The sequence below is a fragment of the Salmo salar genome, chromosome ssa21 (assembly GCF_905237065.1).
Source record: "Salmo salar chromosome ssa21, Ssal_v3.1, whole genome shotgun sequence".
NCBI classification, from domain to species: domain Eukaryota; kingdom Metazoa; phylum Chordata; class Actinopteri; order Salmoniformes; family Salmonidae; genus Salmo; species Salmo salar.
In genome coordinates, this window is record NC_059462.1 from 33,618,186 (window position 1) to 33,639,322 (window position 21,137).

At 44.3% G+C, this 21,137-nt stretch overlaps 2 protein-coding genes across 3 annotated transcripts; one reads left to right on the forward strand and one right to left on the reverse strand.

Annotated features, from left to right (window-relative positions):
• Nucleotides 1-2,122: 2,122 nt before the first annotated feature.
• Nucleotides 2,123-8,726, reverse strand: LOC106582237 (guanylate-binding protein 1). 2 transcript variants are annotated; one of them, XM_045704694.1, is made up of 11 exons: nucleotides 8,621-8,637; nucleotides 7,988-8,058; nucleotides 7,507-7,730; nucleotides 7,206-7,333; nucleotides 5,647-5,756; nucleotides 4,967-5,178; nucleotides 4,226-4,468; nucleotides 3,835-4,115; nucleotides 3,510-3,722; nucleotides 3,120-3,222; nucleotides 2,123-2,828 (listed from the first exon to the last, which is right to left on the reverse strand). In XM_045704694.1, exons 3-11 carry the CDS (start codon nucleotides 7,676-7,678, stop codon nucleotides 2,428-2,430), a joined length of 1,863 nt encoding a protein of 620 aa, XP_045560650.1. In that variant the 5' UTR covers nucleotides 7,679-7,730; nucleotides 7,988-8,058; nucleotides 8,621-8,637; the 3' UTR covers nucleotides 2,123-2,427. The 2 variants fall into 2 exon arrangements, with proteins under 2 accessions (XP_045560650.1, XP_014020583.2); XM_014165108.2 differs by lacking the exon at nucleotides 7,988-8,058 and having other exon boundaries at nucleotides 8,621-8,726.
• Nucleotides 8,544-13,284, forward strand: LOC106582198 (guanylate-binding protein 1-like). Its single transcript, XM_045704695.1, has 3 exons — nucleotides 8,544-8,823; nucleotides 11,020-11,224; nucleotides 13,189-13,284. The coding sequence occupies exons 2-3, from the start codon at nucleotides 11,029-11,031 to the stop codon at nucleotides 13,224-13,226; spliced, it is 234 nt and encodes a 77-aa protein (XP_045560651.1). The 5' UTR covers nucleotides 8,544-8,823; nucleotides 11,020-11,028; the 3' UTR covers nucleotides 13,227-13,284.
• The last annotated feature ends 7,853 nt before the right edge of the window (nucleotides 13,285-21,137 follow it).

A 21,137-nucleotide genomic window follows, 5' to 3' on the forward strand; every position in this document is an offset into this window, starting at 1 on the left:
AACCACCACACCGCTCAGCAAGGAAGAAGCCACTGCTCCAAAACCGCCATAAAAAAGCCAGACTACGGTTTGCAACTGCACTTGGGGACAAATATCATACTTTTTGAAGAAATGTCCTCAGGTCTGATGAAATAAAAATAGAACTGTTTGGCCATAATGACCATCGTTATGTTTGTAGGAAAAGGGGGAGGCTTGCAAGCCGAAGAACACCATCCCAACTGTGAAGCACGGGGGTGGCAGCATCATGTTGTGGGGGTGCTTTGCTGCAGGAGGGACTGGTGCACTTCACAAAATAGATGGCATCATGAGGATGTAAAATTATGTGGATATATTGAAGCAACATCTCAAGACATCAGTCAGGAAGTTAAAGCTTGGTGGGAAAAGGTTCTTCCAAATAGACAATGACCCCAAGCATACTTCCAAAGTTGTGGCAAAATGGCTTAAGGACAACAAAGTCAAGGTATTGGAGTTGCCGTCACAAAGCCCTGACCTCTATCCTATAGAAAATTTGTGGACAGAACTGAAAAAGTGTGTGCGAACAAGGGGGCTACAAACCTGACTCAATTACACCAGCTCTGTCAGGAGGAATGGGCCAAAATTCACCCAACTTAATGTGGGAAGCTTGTGGAAGGCTACCCGAAACGTTTGACCCAAGTTAAACTATTTAAAGGGAATGCTACCAAATACTAATTGAGTGTATGTAAACTTCTGACCCACTGGGAATGTGATGAACGAAATAAAATATTCTTACATTTCACATTCTTAAAATAAAATGGTGATCCTAACTGACCTAAGACAGGGAATTTTTACTGGGATTAAATGTCAGGAATTGTGAAAAACTGAGTTTAAGTGTATTTGGCTGAGGTGTATGTAAACTTCCGACTTCAACTGTACTGTACATGGCGGAGGCTTAATCAAGATAGTCATCTAGACTTTTTCTTATGTCATTCTCGTTGGCACCAAAAGTTTAAAAAGTGTTGATAGGAGATAGAATGCGGTCGGACCATCAGATAATTGGCATATACATTACTCTTACTGAATTTCCATGTGGGTGAGGATATTGAACATTTAATCAAAGCCTATTATTGCATCAAATGGTTGTTTTATGCAACAGAATAGAGTATTCTGTTAACTATTGTGTGTGTGTGTGTTCTACTGAGGATGGGCCTCTGGGAGATAACACTGAAAGGAGAGATTTACGATGTATTTTGGGTGATAAAACCTACAGAGCATTCCAGAGCATGAGTTAATGTTTCTGTTCTATACCGTACCAGGGAGAGATGGTACCAGTTTGGAGTCGGAGGGACAGACACTGGTCTCTATGCAATGAAAACTGTTGACACAGCAGATACTGTCTGCTATGTATTATAGGTATCTTTCATACAAATCTTAACCTTGTGACCCATTCTACATATCTGTTGTTCGTCATGTAGGTTGAAAGGGGTGTATCTTGGCTATAAAAGACCTTTGTACTTTTGTCTCGGCGCTCTCAACTAATCATCAGAGAGGGTGATTCGTCGACCAGCCATCGCTATTGCAAAGCTCTCACTAATAAAGATTCAGTTTAAGTATAACTCTGACTTATGTGATAAGTTTGTCTGTCCTCATTTGATAATACAGGAATTAACCACCACAAAGGTCTAACAGAACAAATAGAAAAGACTGGTTGATAAATGGATAAAAAAACTGTACCATGGAGGCTCAGAATAATTTAGAGGAAAAACAAAAAGAAATGGAGGAACTTATTCAAGAAAGATCAAGTGTAATATATTATAAAAAATAGAGCAAACTGTAGATAAGATCTTGCTACCATGGAAAGGTAAATACCTGCCTATTTGTGGAAAAATCCCCCCGATTAATTTGTTTGTCATATCCCAGTTTACCTTTTTGCTTATGGTCTTGCCTACACCTAGCGAACATTTTTTTTTTTGGAATGGCAAGCCAGACAAAATTAAACGGGCCTATAGTGGTTCTGCTTCTCTAGCAAATTAGTAAGAATGTCTCACCCTATGTTCAAGAATGGCCTTTTTTCCTTTATTCAGATTACAACCTCTCACTTTCAGTTATTTGAAAAGGAAATCATCTCCCAAATATCGCTATGTTTAAAACAAGCCATAGAAAGTCGGTTGCAATTTCAATTTAATCCACCAGAAAAGACAGAACAAATAATACAACAAATTGTGGTTATACTCAAATATACAAATTGATAAAAAAACAAAAGTATAATCTACGCAAAAGATATCATAAATAGGACTGGTGGAGTTATGTCACACATGCAGCTAACAAAAACATTTGGAAATTTCTGCTCTACCCAACACTAAAACCAACTAATTGCAGCGTTACTGCAAAAATGGAAGAGGAAAGTGGAAGGGGGAAAATTAAGAAACGTGTCTCTCTGTGTACCTGCTCAAGTAATTCACAATGTTTCTACTTCATAAACGCTACCTTCATGAGCTTATATTGCAATAAAATGTTGGCAGCGTCCATTCCAAGTCGAAGAACAGGCATGACTGTAGACTCAAGGAAACCACCTCCTTCCTTCCCAGGTGTGTTGCTCTTCTTGAACTCCTCTATTTCCTGTCTCATTAAGTCAGCCTTCTCCTTGTGGCCCTTCTCCAGCAGATCCTTCTGCTCCTGCATCTTGCACTCCAAGGCCCTGTGGAAGTCCCGTTCCTGTTGCTTCATCTCCTCCTTCATCTTGTCTTCCATCTGCTTCAACTTCTCGTCTTTGCTTCTGCGATCGTCCTCCATGGTGCGCTCCATCTCCAACCGCTTCTCTTCAGCAGCCTTCTTCTCCTGCTCCAGCACAGCTGATCTATCCTTCTCCTCTGCATGGTCCAAAAGAAGAGTTGAGGTAGGAAAACACAATAACTTCTAGACTACTCATGTTCTCTTTCATATGGAGGCAACAGACAGCCCCTGATCTTTTCCAAGTTCTTGAGTAAGCCATAACTTTTAGGTTAAACTTTAGCCCGCATACGTACTCTTTCAAACATCCCAGATCTATGTTGACTTCGTGCAAGTGCTAGATTATCACATATTTATTGTGAGAAGTCACTCAAACCAGAAACCTGAATTCAAGCAGAAAATAACATCCCAATGCTATATTTTGGACTTACCGTAGATCTTTTTCTCATTTTCTGTCAATTTTTTGTCAGCCTGCAAGATGGAATTCTTCTCTAGACTCTTCTCCCTCAGGAACTGCTCAAGAATCTCCTCAGCCTGCAGAAAACACCCCCAAAGTCTACATGTTTTACCATTGTTTGATGGCAATCTAAAACCGGTTGGATGTGTTTCTGGTATGATGCTGTAGATGCCTAGAAATACTTTATGGAAGATAATGTGAATCATAACAGTCACAGAGGTTCATAGAAACAGCAATCCATCTACGACATTGAAACTACTGTGAGTCGATTGACCTGAAAGACGAGAACAACTCCAGTGTTCAATATGGATTTTTTTTAAATTAATGTTTCAGCCCTAGCAAGCATTCAGCTCGAAGCTCTTACCCTAACTCCTTTGACGGGCTCGGCTCGGTACTGTGCAACCATGTTGTCAAGGTGATTGCAGTAAAGCTCATATCCTCCAGGTGTGGTGTAGATCCCCTCCTTAATCTTCTGGGCCACCGGAGCAGACAGCTTCTCCAGAAGGGCCGCACACTTCTTCTCTGAGGCATCCTCATTCTGGATGAGGAGGTCAGCGTAGTGCTTTGCAATGGCCACCTGCAGGAGTCAAGACTGTTTTAGGGAAGCATTTGTAAAAAGTGGTCCTTGACAGAGTTAAGAACTAAAGCAGTGTTTGTGCCAGGCACAGATCTCAAATGATGACCCTTACCGCCAACGCGTTCAAGAAATCCCCATTTTCGTCTTTGAAGGATCGTTTCATGAAAGCCTGCGTGGCCTGGTGGTCTGAGCGGAGGTGATGAGCTGAAATCTGAACCATGTCCACAGGGAATAAGGCCTTCACCTCCTCCATGCCCCTCTGGTACACCGCCAGGCCCTCATCCACAGCAGCCTGGTTCTCAATTTGAGCCATGGCCAGCACCGCATTCTCCAGACATGGCACAGAGCCTTTGGCTATGGTCTCCACATAGGTGTTAACCAAGTGGCCGAGCACTGCAATCAGATAGAGGCGGGAAGAAAAATATAAGTGTATACATTTGGTGGTACAATAACATAGGCTACATTCAATGCATCTGTGCAGAATCTGCTAATATTTGACTTACTTCTCCCGGTAACTTTGTGGCCCCCTTTGACAGTTTTTGTACGGCTCTCCTGGAAAATAAAGCAGCAGAAAGTGTCTGCAACCTTTCGGAAGCTTCCACAGAGGTCAGCCTCGTCCATGGAATCCAGATGGGGCATGTTGGCAGGAGTTGTAGGGGTGGGGAATACAAAGCACTTGCGCGAGGGGAAGTAGTTCCGGATGCACTCTCGTGGGAGGTTGTACATCAGGTTCTTTTTACCCCCACCTGAATGATAGTAAGCATTCACCATTACAGTTGACATTACTCCATTTTTAGGGCTGGTTTCCCAGACACAGATTAGGCCTTGTCCTGGACACAAAAGTGTGTTCATTGGAGAATCTTGTCTGGAGGCCTAATCTGTGTCTGGGAGACTGGCCCTTTGTTGACCATCCAAACACACAGTCATTACAGACAAGCATATACAGAGATATGCTTATATTAACATGAGGCAGAATACTTTATGTCCAATAAACCAACTGGATAAAATCATTTGGTTTATGTGTCTGTTTGATTATGAGTGTAATCCTATATTACATTTTCATAGCAATGATTTTATAATAGGTCATTTTGACAGGCAGAGCCAATATCAATCATCTTGTTTCACAACCCCTATGCTCTTTGTGAGATAGTGATTGTTCCAACTGAATAATTGTTCATGGGAGCTCTATTCTAGAGACATTGTGCACAGTTGATCATTGGGGTGGTGGCTAGTGCTAATGTCACCTTTTCTGAGTTCCAGGGAATGCTCCAGATACTCATCTTCGGTGACGTTTCTACCGTCGATCTCGAGTAGTAGAGTGAAATCTCTGATGGCCCACACAAAATTCGGAAAGAACTGCACAAACTGGGCATCCCCTCCTTCCTCGTCATCGTGAGAGGATGAAGCTGCACTGGAAGAATTCACCTTGATCCGCTCTGTCAGCTCACTCACATATCTATAGGGCCGGTTGAGGATTGACTGATAAAAGCTACCAAAGTAAAAAAAAATCATGTGCGTCTACATTGACATGTGCCTGCTACAGTTGTACAAGGACTTGCTATACAACAGTTATAGCATACGAGCAGTTTCAGTTTCTTTTTGAATGGACTGTGTCCACATGCACTGAGTAACCCCTAAGGGAATGGATCCAACAAAGTACAGTGTGTTGAATATTCTGCAAACACGTAATTAATGCTGTCAGTAACACACTATATTGCTCCAGGTCTATAAGGACATTTTGCTCAGCATCCAACAGATATACAAACATACAGCACTTTCACTTTCAATATAAGAGGGAGTTCTAAGAAATGGTCTGGTTGGGGGAAATATCCCCTACCCATGTGATATGTACACCTGTTAAGTCAACAGGAGAGGAAACAGGGGAGGTTTGCCATGGGGAAATAGATATTGGTTTAAAGGATACTGGAGATTCTCCACGGCTTGATTGTCGATGGTCCCTCGACTGTTGTAGACCAGAGTACTGCTTAACAGAATGGCCAAGGAGAAGATCCAGGCATCATTCTTAGAATCTCCCTGAAACAAGTATGACAACAGCAACATGCCTATTGGTGATACGGCTAAATGAAATGAAATCATTTCAAATACACTATATATACAAAAGTATACGACTCATTGCGAGCTCACAGAACAGGGCTCCGGGCAGCCGAGCGGAAATGGAGGAAAACTCGCCTCCCTGCGGACCTGGCATCCTTTCACTCCCTCCTCTCTACATTTACTCTTCTGTCTCTGCTGCTAAAGCCACTTTCTACCACTCTAAATTCCAAGCATCTGCCTCTAACCCTAGGAAGCTCTTTGCCACCTTCTCCTCCCTCCTGAATCCTCCTCCCCCCTTCCCTCTCTGCGGATGACTTCGTCAACCATTTTGAAAAGAAGGTCGACGACATCCGATCCTCGTTTGCTAAGTCAAACGACACCGCTGGTCCTGCTCACACTGCCCTACCCTGTGCTTTGACCTCTTTCTCCCCTCTCTCTCCAGATGAAATCTCGCGTCTTGTGACGGCCGGCTGCCCAACAACCTGCCCGCTTGACCCTTGCTAACAGGTGTATAAAATCGAGCACAAAGCCATGGAATCTCCATAGACAAAAATTGCCAGGAGATTGGCCTTACTGAAGAGCTCGGTGACTTTCAACGTGGCATCATCATAGGATGCCACCTTTCCAACAAGTCAGTTCGTCAAATTTCTGCCCTGCTAGGGCAGCTCCGGTGAACTGTTAGTGCTGTTATTGTGAAGTGGAAATGTTTAGGAGCAACAACGCAACGGCTCAGCCGTGAGTGGTAGGCCACACAAGCTCACAGAATGGGTCCGCTGAGTGCTGAAGCTCGTAGCGCAAAAAAATCTTCTGTCCTCAGTTGCAACACTCACTACGGAGTTCCAAACTGCCTCTGGAAGCAACGTCAGCACAAGTCCGGTTCATTGGGAGCTTCATGAAATGGGTTTCCATGGCCAAGCAGTAGCACAAAAGCCTAAGATCACCATGTGCAATGCCAAGAGTCGGCTGGAGTGGTGTAAAGATTGCTGCCATTGGACCCAGCAGCATTGAAAACGCGTTCTCTGGAGTGATGAGTCACGTTTCACCATCTGGCAGTCCGACGGATGAATCTGGGTTTGGTGGATGCCAGGAGAACGCTACCTGCCCGAATGCATTGTGCCAACTGTAAAGTTTGGTGGAGGAGGAATAATGGTCTGGTGCTGTATTTTATTGTTTGGGCTAGGCCCCTTAATTCCAGTTAAGGGAAATCTTAACGCTACAGCATACAATGATATTCTAAACAATTCTGTGTTTCCAACTTTGTGGTAACAGTTTGGGGAAGGCCCAGTTTGCACATGACTTTGGAATGAGATGTTAGACGAGCAGGTGGCTACATACTTTTGGTCATGTAGTGTATGTGTGTTTCGATATTTGTTCACTGTGCTGGATTACTAATGTGAATTGTAAAGAGACTGAACTTTGACCTCTCACCTTCTCCACGTCCCCCAGCCCCTCTGTATCCAGCAGCACCAGGGTGTGGTCTCTTTTTTCAGGGTGAGGCACACACCACATCCAGATTCCCTTAGTCTTGGATTGGATGGTGGCTCCCAGGGCAAAACCTAAATCAATATTTCAAAGACTGTTTTAAGACGAAAAAATTGAATATACTTATTCTTCTGAAAGAAATGTACAGATGCAAAAAATTGGGAATTGTCTATTGAGGCACAGATTATACCCAAACCAGTTTGTGAATTCAGATATGTCTCTCAGCATCAGTCAGTCTCTGTCTCACCTTCTCTCTTTCCAGCCAGCTTGTTCATGAGGTAGGACTTGCCGGTGCGGTACAGCCCGACCACCGCCACCACTATGACTTTCTGGTTCAGTCCCATCAGGTACTTAATGGCACCAGGAACTACATGAAGCTCGCCATCTGCGTTTTCGACCAGGCACATTGGGGAATCCATGGTCAAGTGGCTTCACAGGATGATCAGCCTACAGCTCCCACAAATAGTCAATCTATAATACAATTATGAATTAAATATAGTTCAGGTGAATTATGTGAATATTATATAGACTAGGACTATTGCGAAGGTTAGGTAAGAAATATTATTAAGATCTGCATAATTAAACAGCTGAGCCATATGCATACACAATTAAAAGTGAAGTAAAAATATTGTCCAAATGTTAGCTTCAATTTCATTACGAAATTTGTCTTCAGACATGTAACTGTTTTCCTGCTATGGAAAAGCATTAGTCGATAGTAGCCTACTCACATAAACGACCTCTCCAAAAGCCTGCTCCAAACCAACTGTAAAATTGCAGAGGATGTCGCAATCTCGAGTACCTATTTCAAGGGGGTTTCAACTAGTTACCACGTTACCACAGCCACAAAGTCAAAATTGTCTGTAATCATAAAAATGAATGAAAACCCCCAAAAAATGCTTTTTGGTCTTAATTTAAGATTAGGGCTAGACATAATGTTAACAGTGTGGTTAAAGGTTAGGTTTAAAATTATATTTTAAGAATGGTAATTATGGAAATAGATGAGGTTTATGACGTTGTGGCTGTAGTAACTAGTTGAACCTATTTGTCTGCAGATACAGAAAGTGAAAGTTGTCTAGACTATGTTTCATCAATTATTTTCACCAGTCAAATAAGATATTGAACTGACGCATCCGAATTTTAATTAAAAAAAAATATATATATATATTTTTTTTAATGGCGTTATTGAGCCAATTATCTGTCTTTTGTTCCAGATAGGAACAGTGATTCGTTCTAGTGCTAGTTGGAACAAGAAAACTCGGGTATGGTCGACTTGCTAACTGGTTGAAGTTCTACTGTAGGCTATTCACATATCGCGTTCACACCATTAGTAAGTCGAACTTTTCTGAGTTCCTAGTACCTACCAGCCCATGAACGCGGTATTTGTCAGGTCATGTTTCACTGCAGCAGAGTTTTTTGGGGGGGAAACGTCGTGCTTTCCCGGAAGCTTAATTGTTAATTTAAGAGAAACACTTTCAGTTTCAATATCACAACCGATCTCTTTTGCCATGCAAACGCGGACAACAGACTGAACAACAAGCTCACTGTACGGTATAGTGTTGCCGAGGTAAGCCTAAACTCTCTTTCACTTCTAAATGTGGGCTTTTTTACTATATGATATATAGCTATTGATTTGCAAAATGACTGGTTTAATGTTGGCTGGTGAAAAAATATTTTTTACAATAAAACATTTGCGGTCAATTAATTGATTGGATAACCACGCCTGTACATGCAAGCACATTCAGAACTATTCATGGAGTAGCCTCTACGAATCAGAGAGTGGAAGACTCCTCTCCTGTCTTTGAATTTGAACCTGTTGTCTGCTGTTATTATTTTTATGACACACATACAGTACCAGTTAAATGTTTGGACACACCTATTCATTCCAAGGTTTTTCTTTAATTGTACTATTTTCTACATGGTAGAATAATAGTGAAGACATCAAAACTATAAAATAACACATATGGAATCATGTAGTAACCAAAAAAGTGTTAAACAAATCAAAATATATTTTATATTTGAGTGTCTTCAAGGTAGCCACCCTTTGCCTTGACGACAGCTTTGCACACTCTTGGCATTCTCTCAACCAGCTTCATAAGTTAGTCACCTGGAATGCATTTCAATTAACATGTGTGCCTTGTTAAAAGTTAATTTGTGGAATTTCTTTCCTTCTTAATGCATTTGAGCCAATCAGTTGTGTTGTGACAAGGTTGGAGTGGTATACAGAATATAGCACTATTTGGTAAAAGACAATAGGTAAAAGACAATAAAGACAAGTCCATATTATGGCAAGAACAGCTCAAATAAGCAAAGAGAAACGACAGTCCATCATTACATTAAGACAAAAAGGTCAGTCAGTCCGGAAACTTTTAAGAACTTTGAAAGTTTCTTCAAGTGCAGTCTCAAAAACCATCAAGCACTATGATGAAACTGGCTCTCATGAGGACCGCCACAGGAATGGAAGACCCAGAGTTACCTCTGCTGCAGAGGATAAGTTCATTGGAGTTACCAGCCTCAGAAATTGTAGCCTAAATAAATGTTTCACAGAGGTCAAGTGACAGACATCTCAACATCAACTGTTCAGAGGAGACTGCGTAAATCAAGGCTTCATGGTCGAATTGCTGCAAAGAAACCACTACTAAAGGACACCAATAAGAAGAAGAGACTTGCTTGAGCCAAGAAACACGAGCAATGGACATTAGACTGGTGGAAATCTGTCATTTGGTCTGATGAGTCCAAATGTGCGATTTTTTTTGTTCCAACCGCCGTGTCTTTGTGAGACGCAGAGTAGGTGAACAGACAATCTCCGCATGTGTAGTTCCCACCGTGAAGCATGGAGGAGGAGGTGTGGGGGTGCTTTGCTGGTAACACTGTCAGTGATTTATTTAGAATTCAAGGCACAATAACCAGCATGGCTACCACAGCATTCTGCAGCGATACACCATCCTATCTGCTTTGCGCTTAGTGGGACTATCATTTGTTTTCCCACAGGACAATGACTGTGTATTTTTAAAATCTATATATATTTTTAAATTTAACCTTTATTTAACTAGGCAAGTCAGTTAAGAACACATTCTTATTTACAATTATGGCCTACCGGGGACAGTGGGTTAACTGCCTTGTTCAGGGGCAGAACAACATATTTGTACCTTGTCAGCTCGGTCCAGCAACCTTTTGGTTACGACCCCAATGCTTTAGTGGATGTTGAGAATTGAATGTTCACCTCTCTACCATGTAAGGGCTATTTGACCAAGATGGAGGGTGATGGAGTGCTTTATCAGATGACCTGGCATCCACAATCACCCGACGTCAACCCAATTGAGATGGTTTGGGATGAGTTGGACTGCAGAGTGAAGGAAAAGCAGCCAACAAGTGCTCAGCATATGTAGGAACTCCTTCAAGAATGTTGGAAAAGTATTTCAGTTGAAGCTGGTTGAGAGAATGCCAAGAGTGTGCAAAGCTGTCATCAAGGCAAAGTGTGGCTACTTTGAAGAAACTCAAATATATATATAAAAAAAATGTTTAACACTTTTTTGATTGCTATATGATTCCATGTGTGTTATTTCAAAGTGTTGATGTCTTCACTATTATTCTACATTGTAGAAAATAGGAAAAATAAAGGAAAACCCTTGAATGAGTAGGTGTGTCCAAACTTTTGACTGGTACTGCGCACACACACACACACACACACACACACACACACACACACAGTGTCCTACTCAATCAAAAGTTATTATGCGTGTCCTTGCCTTCGTTTCAATAGGTCAGCATCATGTCAGGCCAGACAGTATCCATGAAGGAACCAGTATGTCTGATAGAGAACGACAGTGACGGGAAGCTGCGTGTGGTCCGCAGTGCACTGGACATCCTGGACCAGATATACCAGCATGTGGTAGTGGTGTCGGTGGTCGGGCTGTACCGCACCGGCAAGTCCTACCTCATGAACAAGCTGGCTGGGGAGAGGAAAGGTAAGCACATCCACTAAAGCATTTTTTAAATCTATGTTCCGATCAAGTTTCATGAGCCTAAAATAAAAGATCCTAGACATTTTCTTTATACACAAAAAGCTTATTTCTCTGAAATGCTGTGCACAAATTTGCTTACATCCCTGTTAGTGAGCATTTCTTATTTGCCAAGATAATCCATCCACCTGACAGGTGTGGCATATCAAGAAGCTGATTAAACCGCATGATCATTACACCAGTGCACCTTGTGCTGGGGACAATAAAAGGCCACTCTAAAATGTTCAGTTCTGTCTCACAACACAATGCCACAGATGTCTCAAGTTTTGAGGGAAAGTGCAATTGGCATGCTGACTTCAAGATTGTCCACCAGAGCTGTTGCCAGAGAATTGAATGTTAACTTCTCTACCATAATGTAACGGCTGTTTTTGGAAGAAGAGATCCAAGGTGCAGCGTGGAATTTGTTAATCTTTTATTTTGGATGAAAAAAGGCACTTCAAAGAAAAAACAAACGACAGCCAAACAGTCCTGTCAGGTATCCTAACACACTAAACAGAAATTAACCACCCACAAAACCCAAAGGAAAACAGGCTACCTAAGTATGACTCCCAATCAGCGACAACAATGTACAGCTGTCCCTGATTGAGAGCCATACCAGGCCAAAACAAAGAAATACAAAAACATAGAAAAAAGGACATAGAATGCCCCAAAACACACAGAAAAACACCCCCTGCCACACCCTGACCAAACTACAATAACCCCTTTTACTGGTCAGGACATGACAATACCCCCCAAAGGTGCAGACCCCGAAATGCACCTCAAACAACAAAAAAAACACAAAAACAACCCCAAACTAAAAGGGAGGGAAGGGAGGGTGGCCACCGTCAACGGCGGTTCTTGTGCTACACCCCACCCCCCCACCTTTCCAATCCTCCCCCCTACGGAGGTGGCTCAGGAGCGGGATGCAGACCCTGCTCCACCACTGGCTCACCCCACTTTGGTGGAGCCTCTAGAGCGGGGTCCCTCGCCGCTGCGCCGGACAGGCGGGCGACTCTGGCTGCGCCGGACAGGCGGGCGACTCTGGCTGCGCCGGACAGGCGGGCGACTCTGGCTGCGCCGGACAGGCGGGCGACTCTGGCTGCGCCGGACAGGCGGGCGACTCTGGCTGCGCCGCAAAAAGTGCTCTTCACTGACGAGTCGCGGTTTTGTCTCACCAGGGGTGATGGTCGGATTTGTGTTTATAGTCGAAGGAATGAGCGTTACACCGAGGCCTGTACTCTGGAGCAGGATCGATTTGGAGGTGGAGGGTCCGTCATGGTCTGGGGCGGTGTGTCACTGCATCATCGGACTGAGCTTATTGTCATTGCAGGCAGTGTCAACGCTGTGCGTTACAGGGAAGACATCCTCCTCCCTCATGTGGTACCCTTCCTGAAGGCTCATCCTGACATGACCCTCCAGCATGACAATGCCACCAGCCATATTGTTCGTTCTGTGCATGATTTCCTGCAAGACAGGAATGTCAGTGTTCTGCCATGGCCAGCAAAGAGCCCGGATCTCAATCCCATTGAGCACGTCTGGGACCTGTTGGATCGGAGGGTGAGGGCTAGGGCCATTCCCCCCAGAAATGTCTGGGAACTTGCAGGTGCCTTGGTGGAAGAGTGGGGTAACATCTCACAGCAAGAACTGGCAAATCTGGTGCAGTCCATGAGGAGGAGATGCACTGCAGTACTTAATGCAGCTGGAGGCCACACCTGATACTGACTGTTACTTTTGATTTTGTTCAGGGACACATTATTCTATTTCTGTTAGTCACATGTCTGTGGAACTTGTTCAGTTTATTACCCAGTTGTTGAATTTTGTTAAGTTCATACAAATATTTACACATGTTAAGTTTGCTGAAAATAAATGCAGTTGACAGTGAGAGGACGTTTCTTTTTTTGCTGAGTTTATATATTTGGCTTCTTCACCAGCGGGATCGTCTGAGACCAGCCACCCGGGCAGCAGATGAAACTGTGGGTTTGCTCAACTGAAGAATTTCTGCACAAACGGTCAGAAACCGTCTCAAGGAAGCTCATCTGCGTGCTCGTCGTCCTCGCCATGGTCTTGTCCTGACTGCAGTTTGGTGTCTTAACCGACTTCAGTGGGCAAATGCTCACTATCAATGGCGTTATGGTATGGGCAGGCATAAGCTACTGACAACGATACCGTGACGAGATCCTGAGGTCCATTGTCGTGTCATTCATCCGCCGCCATCACCTCATGTTTCCGCATTATAATGCAGGGCCCCATGTCGCAAGGATCTGTACACAATTCCTGAAAATGTCCCAGTTCTTACATGGCCTGCATAGTCACCAGACATGTCACTCATTGAGAATTTTTGGGATGCTCTGGATCGACGTGTTCGACATCGTGTTCCAGTTCCCACCAATATCCAGCAACTTCGCACAGCCATTGAAGACGAGTGGGACAACAATCCTCACACCACAATCAACAGCCTGATCAACTCTATGCGAAGGAGATATGTCACGCTGCATGAGGCAAATGATGGCCACACCAGATACTGACTGGTTTTCTGATCCACCCCCTATTTTTTATGTTTTATTTTCTGATTTCCTTATTTGGACTGTAACTCAATAAAATCTTTGAAATTGTTTCATGTATTTTTGTTCAGTGTACATAACAATATGCATGACCTCAACACTGTTATATGGATAAGGAATGATTATGTATAAGATAATGATTTCTCATAAAGATAGGGTAATAGAAATGTGAAACAGAAAGTGTTAACTTATGTACAGCATGTCTATATATGTACTGCATTTGTCATTCAGAGTTAGACAGATATGCTGCACCAAAGTACAGATTTGTCCTGTTCTGACCACATTGTGCTTTGATTTTTTTTTCTCTCCAAAATTGGAAATTCGACACACCCTGTTATTGCGTCTTGGAAACTACAGTTTCTCTTTTACACCATAACGTACAACCAGACAGCAGAGCAAATGTCAAAAAAACATTTTGTTCCGACCACATTTGTTCTAGATGGGTTGTGTAGATAAGTGTGCCGTTTTGCACTGGCTGCTAGTTTCACTTTCAGTCTGTCAGTATGATATACAGTATAACTAGACAAAAAGGTTAATCTGAAAACCAGCTGCCTTGAGTAAACACTTTACATCCTGCTGCCTCTTTACAGATTCCATCCTAAGAACCGTTTTTATCCTTTGCCCTGGGAGCCACCATCCAGTCCAAAACTAAGGGCATCTTGATGTGGTGTGTGCCTCACCCTGAAAAAAGAGACCACACCCTGGTGCTGCTGGATACAGAGGGGCTGGGGGACGTGGAGAAGGTGGGAGGGCAAAGTTCACTCTCTGTCAAAAACCTTTTATGGCTCAGATTGTTTAGATGACAGAATATAACATTGCTATGGGTAAAATCCCATGTTATCTCAATAAACTGTGTGTAGTACTGATAGCTGATGTCATCAACTGTATATAATGTCTGACTTATAAATGTATGATATTAGAGGTCGACCGATTATGATTTTTCAACGCCGATACCGATTATTGGAGGACCAAAAAAAGTCGCTCCCGATTAATCGGCCGTTTCTTTTTATTTTTTATAATGACAATTACAACAATACTGAATGAACACTTTATTAAGTTAAAATAATACATCAATAAAATCAATTTAGCCTCAAATAAATAATGAAACATGTTCAATTTGGTTTAAATAATGCTAAATAAAGTGTTGGAGAAGAAAGTAAAAGTGCAATATGTGCCATGTAAGAAAGCTAATGTTTAAGTGCCTTGCTCAGAACATGGGAACATATGAAAGCTAGTGGTTCCTTTTAACATGAGTCTTCAATATTCCCAAGTAAGAAGTTTTAGGTTGTAGTTATTATATTATTATAGGAAATATAGGACTATTTCTCTCTATACGATTTGTATTTCATATACCTTTGACTATTGGATGTTCTTATAGGCACTTTAGTATTGCCAGTGTAACAGTATAGCTTCCGTCCCTCTCCTCGCTCCTACCTGGGCTCAAACCAGGAACACATCGACAACAGCCACCCTCGAAGCAGTGTTACCCATGCAGAGGAAGGGAAAAAACTACTCCAAGTCTCAGAGCGAGTGACGTTTGAAACGCTATTAGCGTGCACCTGGCTAACTAGCTAGCCATTTCACATCGGTTACACCAGCCTAATCTTTGGAGTTGACAGGCTTGAAGGGGTGGGTATAATTTGTGGAACGTTCCAACAGGAATCTGTTCCAAAAAACGTAAAGTAAAAGGTTGCCAACCAACAACGCATACAAAGTAGCAACGCATACAAACCTAGCTAACTAGCTGCCGAATAGGCATCAACTCACCACGTAGCTTATTCTTAATGTTTGTCCATAGGCAAACAGACATGTGAGGACAGACATTTTTCGGAATAAACGTGATGAGTGAAAAACGCAATGAAATAGACCACTCCCTACCCGGTATCTTATTCTGCCGCTATACAACTTTGTATGCGTTGTTTTTTGGAAACCTTGTTATTTACGAAGTTTTTGGAATAGATTCCTGTTGGAACGTTCCACAAATTATACCCACCCAGGTTGAAGTCATAAACAGCGCAATGCTTGAAGCACAGCGAAGGGCTGTTTGAATTAATGCTTATGAGCCTGCTGCTGCCTACCACCGCTCAGTCAGACTGCTCTATCAAATCATAGACATAATTATAATATAATAAACATACAGAAATACGAGCCTTGGGTCATTAATATGGTCGAATCTGTAAACTATCATCTTGAAAACAATTTTTTTTTTCTTTCAGTGACATACGGAAGCGTTCCGTATTTTATCTAACGGGTGACTAGGTCTAAATATTCCTGTTAGGCATTGATGTTTATGGTTAGGTACATTGGTGCAACGACAGTACTTTTTTTGCAAATGCGCTTGTTAAATCAACACCCATTTGTCGAAGTAGGCTGTGATTCAATGAAAATTAACAGGCACCGCATCGATCATATGCAACGCAGGACACGTTAGATAAACTAGTAATATCATCAACCATGTGTAGTTAACTAGTTATTATGTTAAGATTGATAGTTTTTTATAAGTCCAATGCTAGCTAGCAACTTACCTTTGCTTCTTGCTGCCCTCGCGTTACAGGTAGTCAGCCTGTTAATCCTTGTGGAGTGCAATGTAAGGCAGGTGGTTAGAGCGTTGGACTGGTAACCGAACGTTGCAAAAACAAATCCCCCCTGAACAAGGCAGTTAACCCCCGTTTCTCGGCCGTCATTGTAAATAAGAATGTGTTCTTAATCTGACTTGCCTAGTTAAATAAAGGTGTAAAAACTTCGTCAAATCGGTGGACAAAAATACCGATTACCGATTGTTATGAAAACTTGAAATCGGCCCTAATTAATCGGTCGACCTCTATATGATATATACCAATTGATTCTATAGAGTATAACAAATAAATAATGACCCATGAGCTTAGTTATAGGCTTGTTTTACTCCAATGTTTGTAAATGTAATTAAACACTATAACATCATGGTTAACTACAATTATGATGTCACGGATAGTGTGTCATTGCACCCTGTTACGCCCTGACATTTTACATTACATTTTAGTCATTTAGCAGACGCTCTTATCCAGAGCGACTTACAGTAGTGAATGTATAGAGAGCCTTTTATTCTCTATGTTGGTTAGGTCGGGGTGTGACGAGGGTGGGTAATCTAGGTTGTTTTATTTCTATGTTGGCCTAGTATGGTTCCCAATCAGAGGCAGCAGTTTATAGTTGTCTCTGATTGGGGATCATATTTAGGCAGCCATTTCCCCATTGTGTTTTGTGGAATCTTGTTTTGTTTTTGTGTAGTTGCCTGTGAGCACTCCAGAACGTCACGTTTCATTTGTTCTTTGTTTTTTTTGTGCGGTACACTTCAAATAAAATGTTGAATCGATTTCACGCTGCGCTTTGGTCAGAATGTTCTTACGACTATCGTGACAGAAGATCCCACCACATCAGGACCAAGCAGCGTGCCCAGGAGGAGAGAGTATCCTGGACTTGGGAAGAGATTTTGGATGGGAAAGGATCCTGGACTTGGGAGGAAATCCTGGCAGGACAGGATCGCCTTCCTTGGCGGCAGACGCAAGGAGAGAAGCAAGGACAGCGACGACGCCGGGGTTTGCGGCCACAATGAAAGCCCAAAGGACAGCCCCAAAATAATTTTTTTTGGGGGGGGCACACGGGGTGGTTGGCGGAGCCGAGGAGCGAACCAGAGCCAATCTGGGAGAAGAGGGAGAAATTGGAGGAGAGTGAACGGAGAGAGTCAGAGACCGTCAGTGAGTTGATGGAGAAATTGGAGGAGAAAGAAATGAGAGTTGTTATGTTGGTGTATAATGCACGACATTCGCCCTAAGGAGCGTGTTATCTGTTTGATACCACCTGAGTCAGCTCTCCGTACTTGTCCTGAGGAGCGTGCTAGCAGTCTGGTAAAAACTGTGCCGGCTCCACGCACCAGGTCTCCTGTACGCCTCCACAGCCCTGTACGTCCTGTGCCAGCTCTCCGCACTCGCCTTGAGGAGCGTATCATTTGTCCGGTACCATGTGTGCCGGCTCTACGCACCAGGTCTACAGTGCGCCTCCACAGCCCAGTACGTCCTGGGCCAGCTCCCCGCACTCGACGTACGAAGTGTGTCATCATTCCGGTACAATTTGTGCCGGCCCTACGCACCAGGTCTCCAGTGCGCCTCCACAGGCCAGTACGTCTTGTACCAGCTCTTCACACTCGCCCTGAAGAGCGTGTCACCAGTCCGGTGCAACCTGTGCCGGTCCCACGCATCAGGCCTCCAGTGCGCCTCCCCAGTCCGGCAAGTCCTGTGCCTGCTCCCTGCACTCGCACTGAAGTGTGTGTCACCAGTCCGGTGCAACCTGTGCCGGTCCCACGCATCAGGCCTCCAGTGCGCCTCCCCAGTCCGGCAAGTCCTGTGCCTGCTCCCTGCACTCGCACTGAAGTGCGTGTTACCAGTCCGGTGCCACCTGTACCGGCTCCACGCACTAGGCCTCCAGTGTGCATCAACAGTCCAGAGCTTCCGGCGACGGTCCCCAGCCCGGAGCGTCCGGCGACGGTCCACAGCCCGGAACCTCCTGCGACGGTCCACAGCCCGGAACCTCCTGCGACGGTCCACAGCCCGGAACCTCCTGCGACGGTCCACAGCCCGGAACCTCCTGCGACGGTCCACAGCCTGGAACCTCCTGCGACGGTCCACAGTCCGGAACCTCCTGCGACGGTCCACAGTCCGGAACCTCCTGCGACGGTCCACAGTCCGGAACCTCCTGCGACGGTCCACAGTCCGGAACCTCCTGCGACGGTCCACAGTCCGGAACCTCCTGCGACGGTCCACAGTCCGGAACCTCCTGCGACGGTCCACAGTCCGGAACCTCCTGCGACGGTCCACAGTCCGGAATCTCCTGCGACGGTCTACAGGCCGGAGCCCTCCTTTGCGCCGGTGCCTAGTCCAGGCACGGCGTCCAGTCCAGCTCCAAGGCCGGAGCCTTCCTCTGCGCCGGTGCCCAGTCCAGGCATGGCGTCCAGTCCCGCTCCATGGCAGGAGCCTTCCTCTGCGCCGATGTCCAGGCACGGCATCCAGTCCCGCTCCAGGGCCGGAGCCTTCCTCGGCGCCGGTGCGCAGTCCGGGTGCGCCGTTCAACCCAGCTCCATGGCTGGGATCCTCCTCTGCGCCGAGGCCCAGTCTGGGCACGGCATTCTACCCGGCTCTATGGCCGGACCCGTGGTCTGGGCGGGGGCAAAGTCCCGCACCGGAGCTGCCACCGACGCTAGATGCCCACTCGGACCCTCCCCTATAGAGTCAGATTTTGCAGCCGGAGTCTGCACCTTTGGGGAGGGGGGGGGGGGTGTACTGTCATGCCCTGACCATAGAGAGCCTTTTATTCTCTATGTTGGTTAGGTCGGGGTGTGACTAGGGTGGATAATCTAGGTTGTTTTTATTTCTATGTTGGCCTGGTATGGTTCCCAATCAGAGGCAGCCGTTTATTGTTGTCTCTGATTGGGGATCATCTTTAGGCAGCCATTTCCCCACTGTGTTTTGTGGGATCTTGTTTTGTTTTTGTGTAGTTGCCTGTGAGCACTCCAGAACGTCACGTTTCGTTTGTTCTTTATTGTTTTTTTTGTGCGGTTCACTTCAAATAAAATGTCGAATCGATTTCCCGCTGCGCTTTGGTCTGAATGTTCTTACGACGATCATGACACACCCATAGCTCAGTCTATGAATTTGAGTGGTTACATTTCTCCAGGCCCATCCCTCAGATTTTTTTTGTTAGCTTTTTTTTAACCAAAACTGAGGCAGGGTGGGGCTTGGTTAATGTTTCAATTAAGGATTCCAGCTTTGACCTTTATTTAGGTAGGGAGCCCATAAAACGGCGTATGGAGTAGACATTTAGTTACTGACTTAATTTCACTCTAGTATGAACAGAGTACCAATGTGTTCCTTCTGTTGTGTCTGCAGGGTGATGAGAAGAATGACAACTGGATATTTTCCTTGGCTATCCTGCTCAGCAGTACTCTGGTGTACAACAGCCTGGGAACCATCGACAACAACGCACTGGAGAAACTACAGTATCCTTCAGCAGGCCTATAAAGAAATATAGTGTAGTGTTGTATGTCTGGGTTCATTTCATCTCCAACAACCGAACCGACCTCAAAAAGCACTAATCGCTCAGCACTATACTGCATGTTAGTAAATCTGGGTTCATTTTGTTCTCAACACCGCCTTCTACAGCTATGTGACAGAACTGACAGAGCACATCAAGGTGAAGTCCAACCAGCGAGACGGTGAGGAATCTTCAGAGTACCTGCGTTACTTTCTTCCTTTGTGTGGACAGTGTGGGAGTTAATGTAAAGAAGCTAGATGCAGCTGCTATGCTGAAGAAACATAATTGAATAGCAGGAAGTAGCAAGGACAATGAGTACATTGACCGGATAGAGAGCTAGGGGGCTACTAGGGGCAGCTGATATGCTGAGCCACTAATGTAAACAATGAGTACATTGGCCGGATAGAGAGGTGGGGGCATGCAATACAATTGCCATCTCTGAGTAGGATGTCATGCCAAAGATTGCATTAGCTGAGAACATAGATACATTTGTGCCTTCTGATGTACCAATGTCAGGAGGAAGGATGGTGGCAAATTGACCAACATGTGAACCATATGCAGTAAATATATTATTTGTTGTATGAGATAGGTTCTGCCACTATTGTAATCCAAACCGGAACAGATGTGTGTGTCATCAGGCGTAAACAAGCAAGAAACTCGGGTTGGAAGACAATGGTAGCGGAAGTGCTAAGGGGATGTACCCATATGCTGTATGTGCATAAAAGCAGAGCCGATGCTCAGGGAAGTTAGATGTTCCGCGGACCACCTCGGCTTTTGCTACTTTGTATTAAAGCCTATATTGAATTCATAAGTTCTTGTAAGAGTATTATATTCTTAAGACAATTTTCCACGACATATTTGGCGAGCTAGCCAGGAGATCGAAGAGACCTCGGACAGTGGCGTTCTTGGCTGGTGACAGTTTCGCTGGACAATCTCACAAACGGGTGGCCGCCCAAACCTATCAGGTAAGCTTGTTCTTACGCAGTTGAAATGTTTGTGTAGATTGATTCAGGGATTCTGTCTCAGCGGAGGGGACGTCACGTAGGTCTCTCTTTAAATTCCTAAAAAAACAGTAATACTTAGAGCTTTTGAATTCAATAAAACTGCATGCATGCATGAATTTTGGGGGCTGTTAAATGTATGCATTTGTGAGGACTAAATGTGTGGTGAGCGGTAGGCCTGGCCTGGTATGGGGCTGCTGCTGCCTGCCCATATGGTCAAAACAAATAAATAAGTAGGTAGAAAGTTCACGAGACCAC

Bases quoted from the DNA above. Each gene is read 5' to 3' on its own strand.
- LOC106582198 (XM_045704695.1), top strand. From the start codon at position 11,029: ATGTCAGGCCAGACAGTATCCATGAAGGAACCAGTATGTCTGATAGAG. The intron at 11,225-13,188 runs GTAAGCACATCC...CTTCTTCACCAG, and splicing joins GCTGGCTGGGGAGAGGAAAG to CGGGATCGTCTGAGACCAGC.
- LOC106582237 (XM_014165108.2), bottom strand. From the start codon at position 7,678: ATGGATTCCCCAATGTGCCTGGTCGAAAACGCAGATGGCGAGCTTCAT. The intron at 5,179-5,646 runs GTATCCTTTAAA...CCGGCCCTATAG, and splicing joins CAAGCCGTGGAGAATCTCCA to ATATGTGAGTGAGCTGACAG. The intron at 2,829-3,119 runs GTAAGTCCAAAA...TGGACCATGCAG, and splicing joins AAATGAGAAAAAGATCTACG to AGGAGAAGGATAGATCAGCT.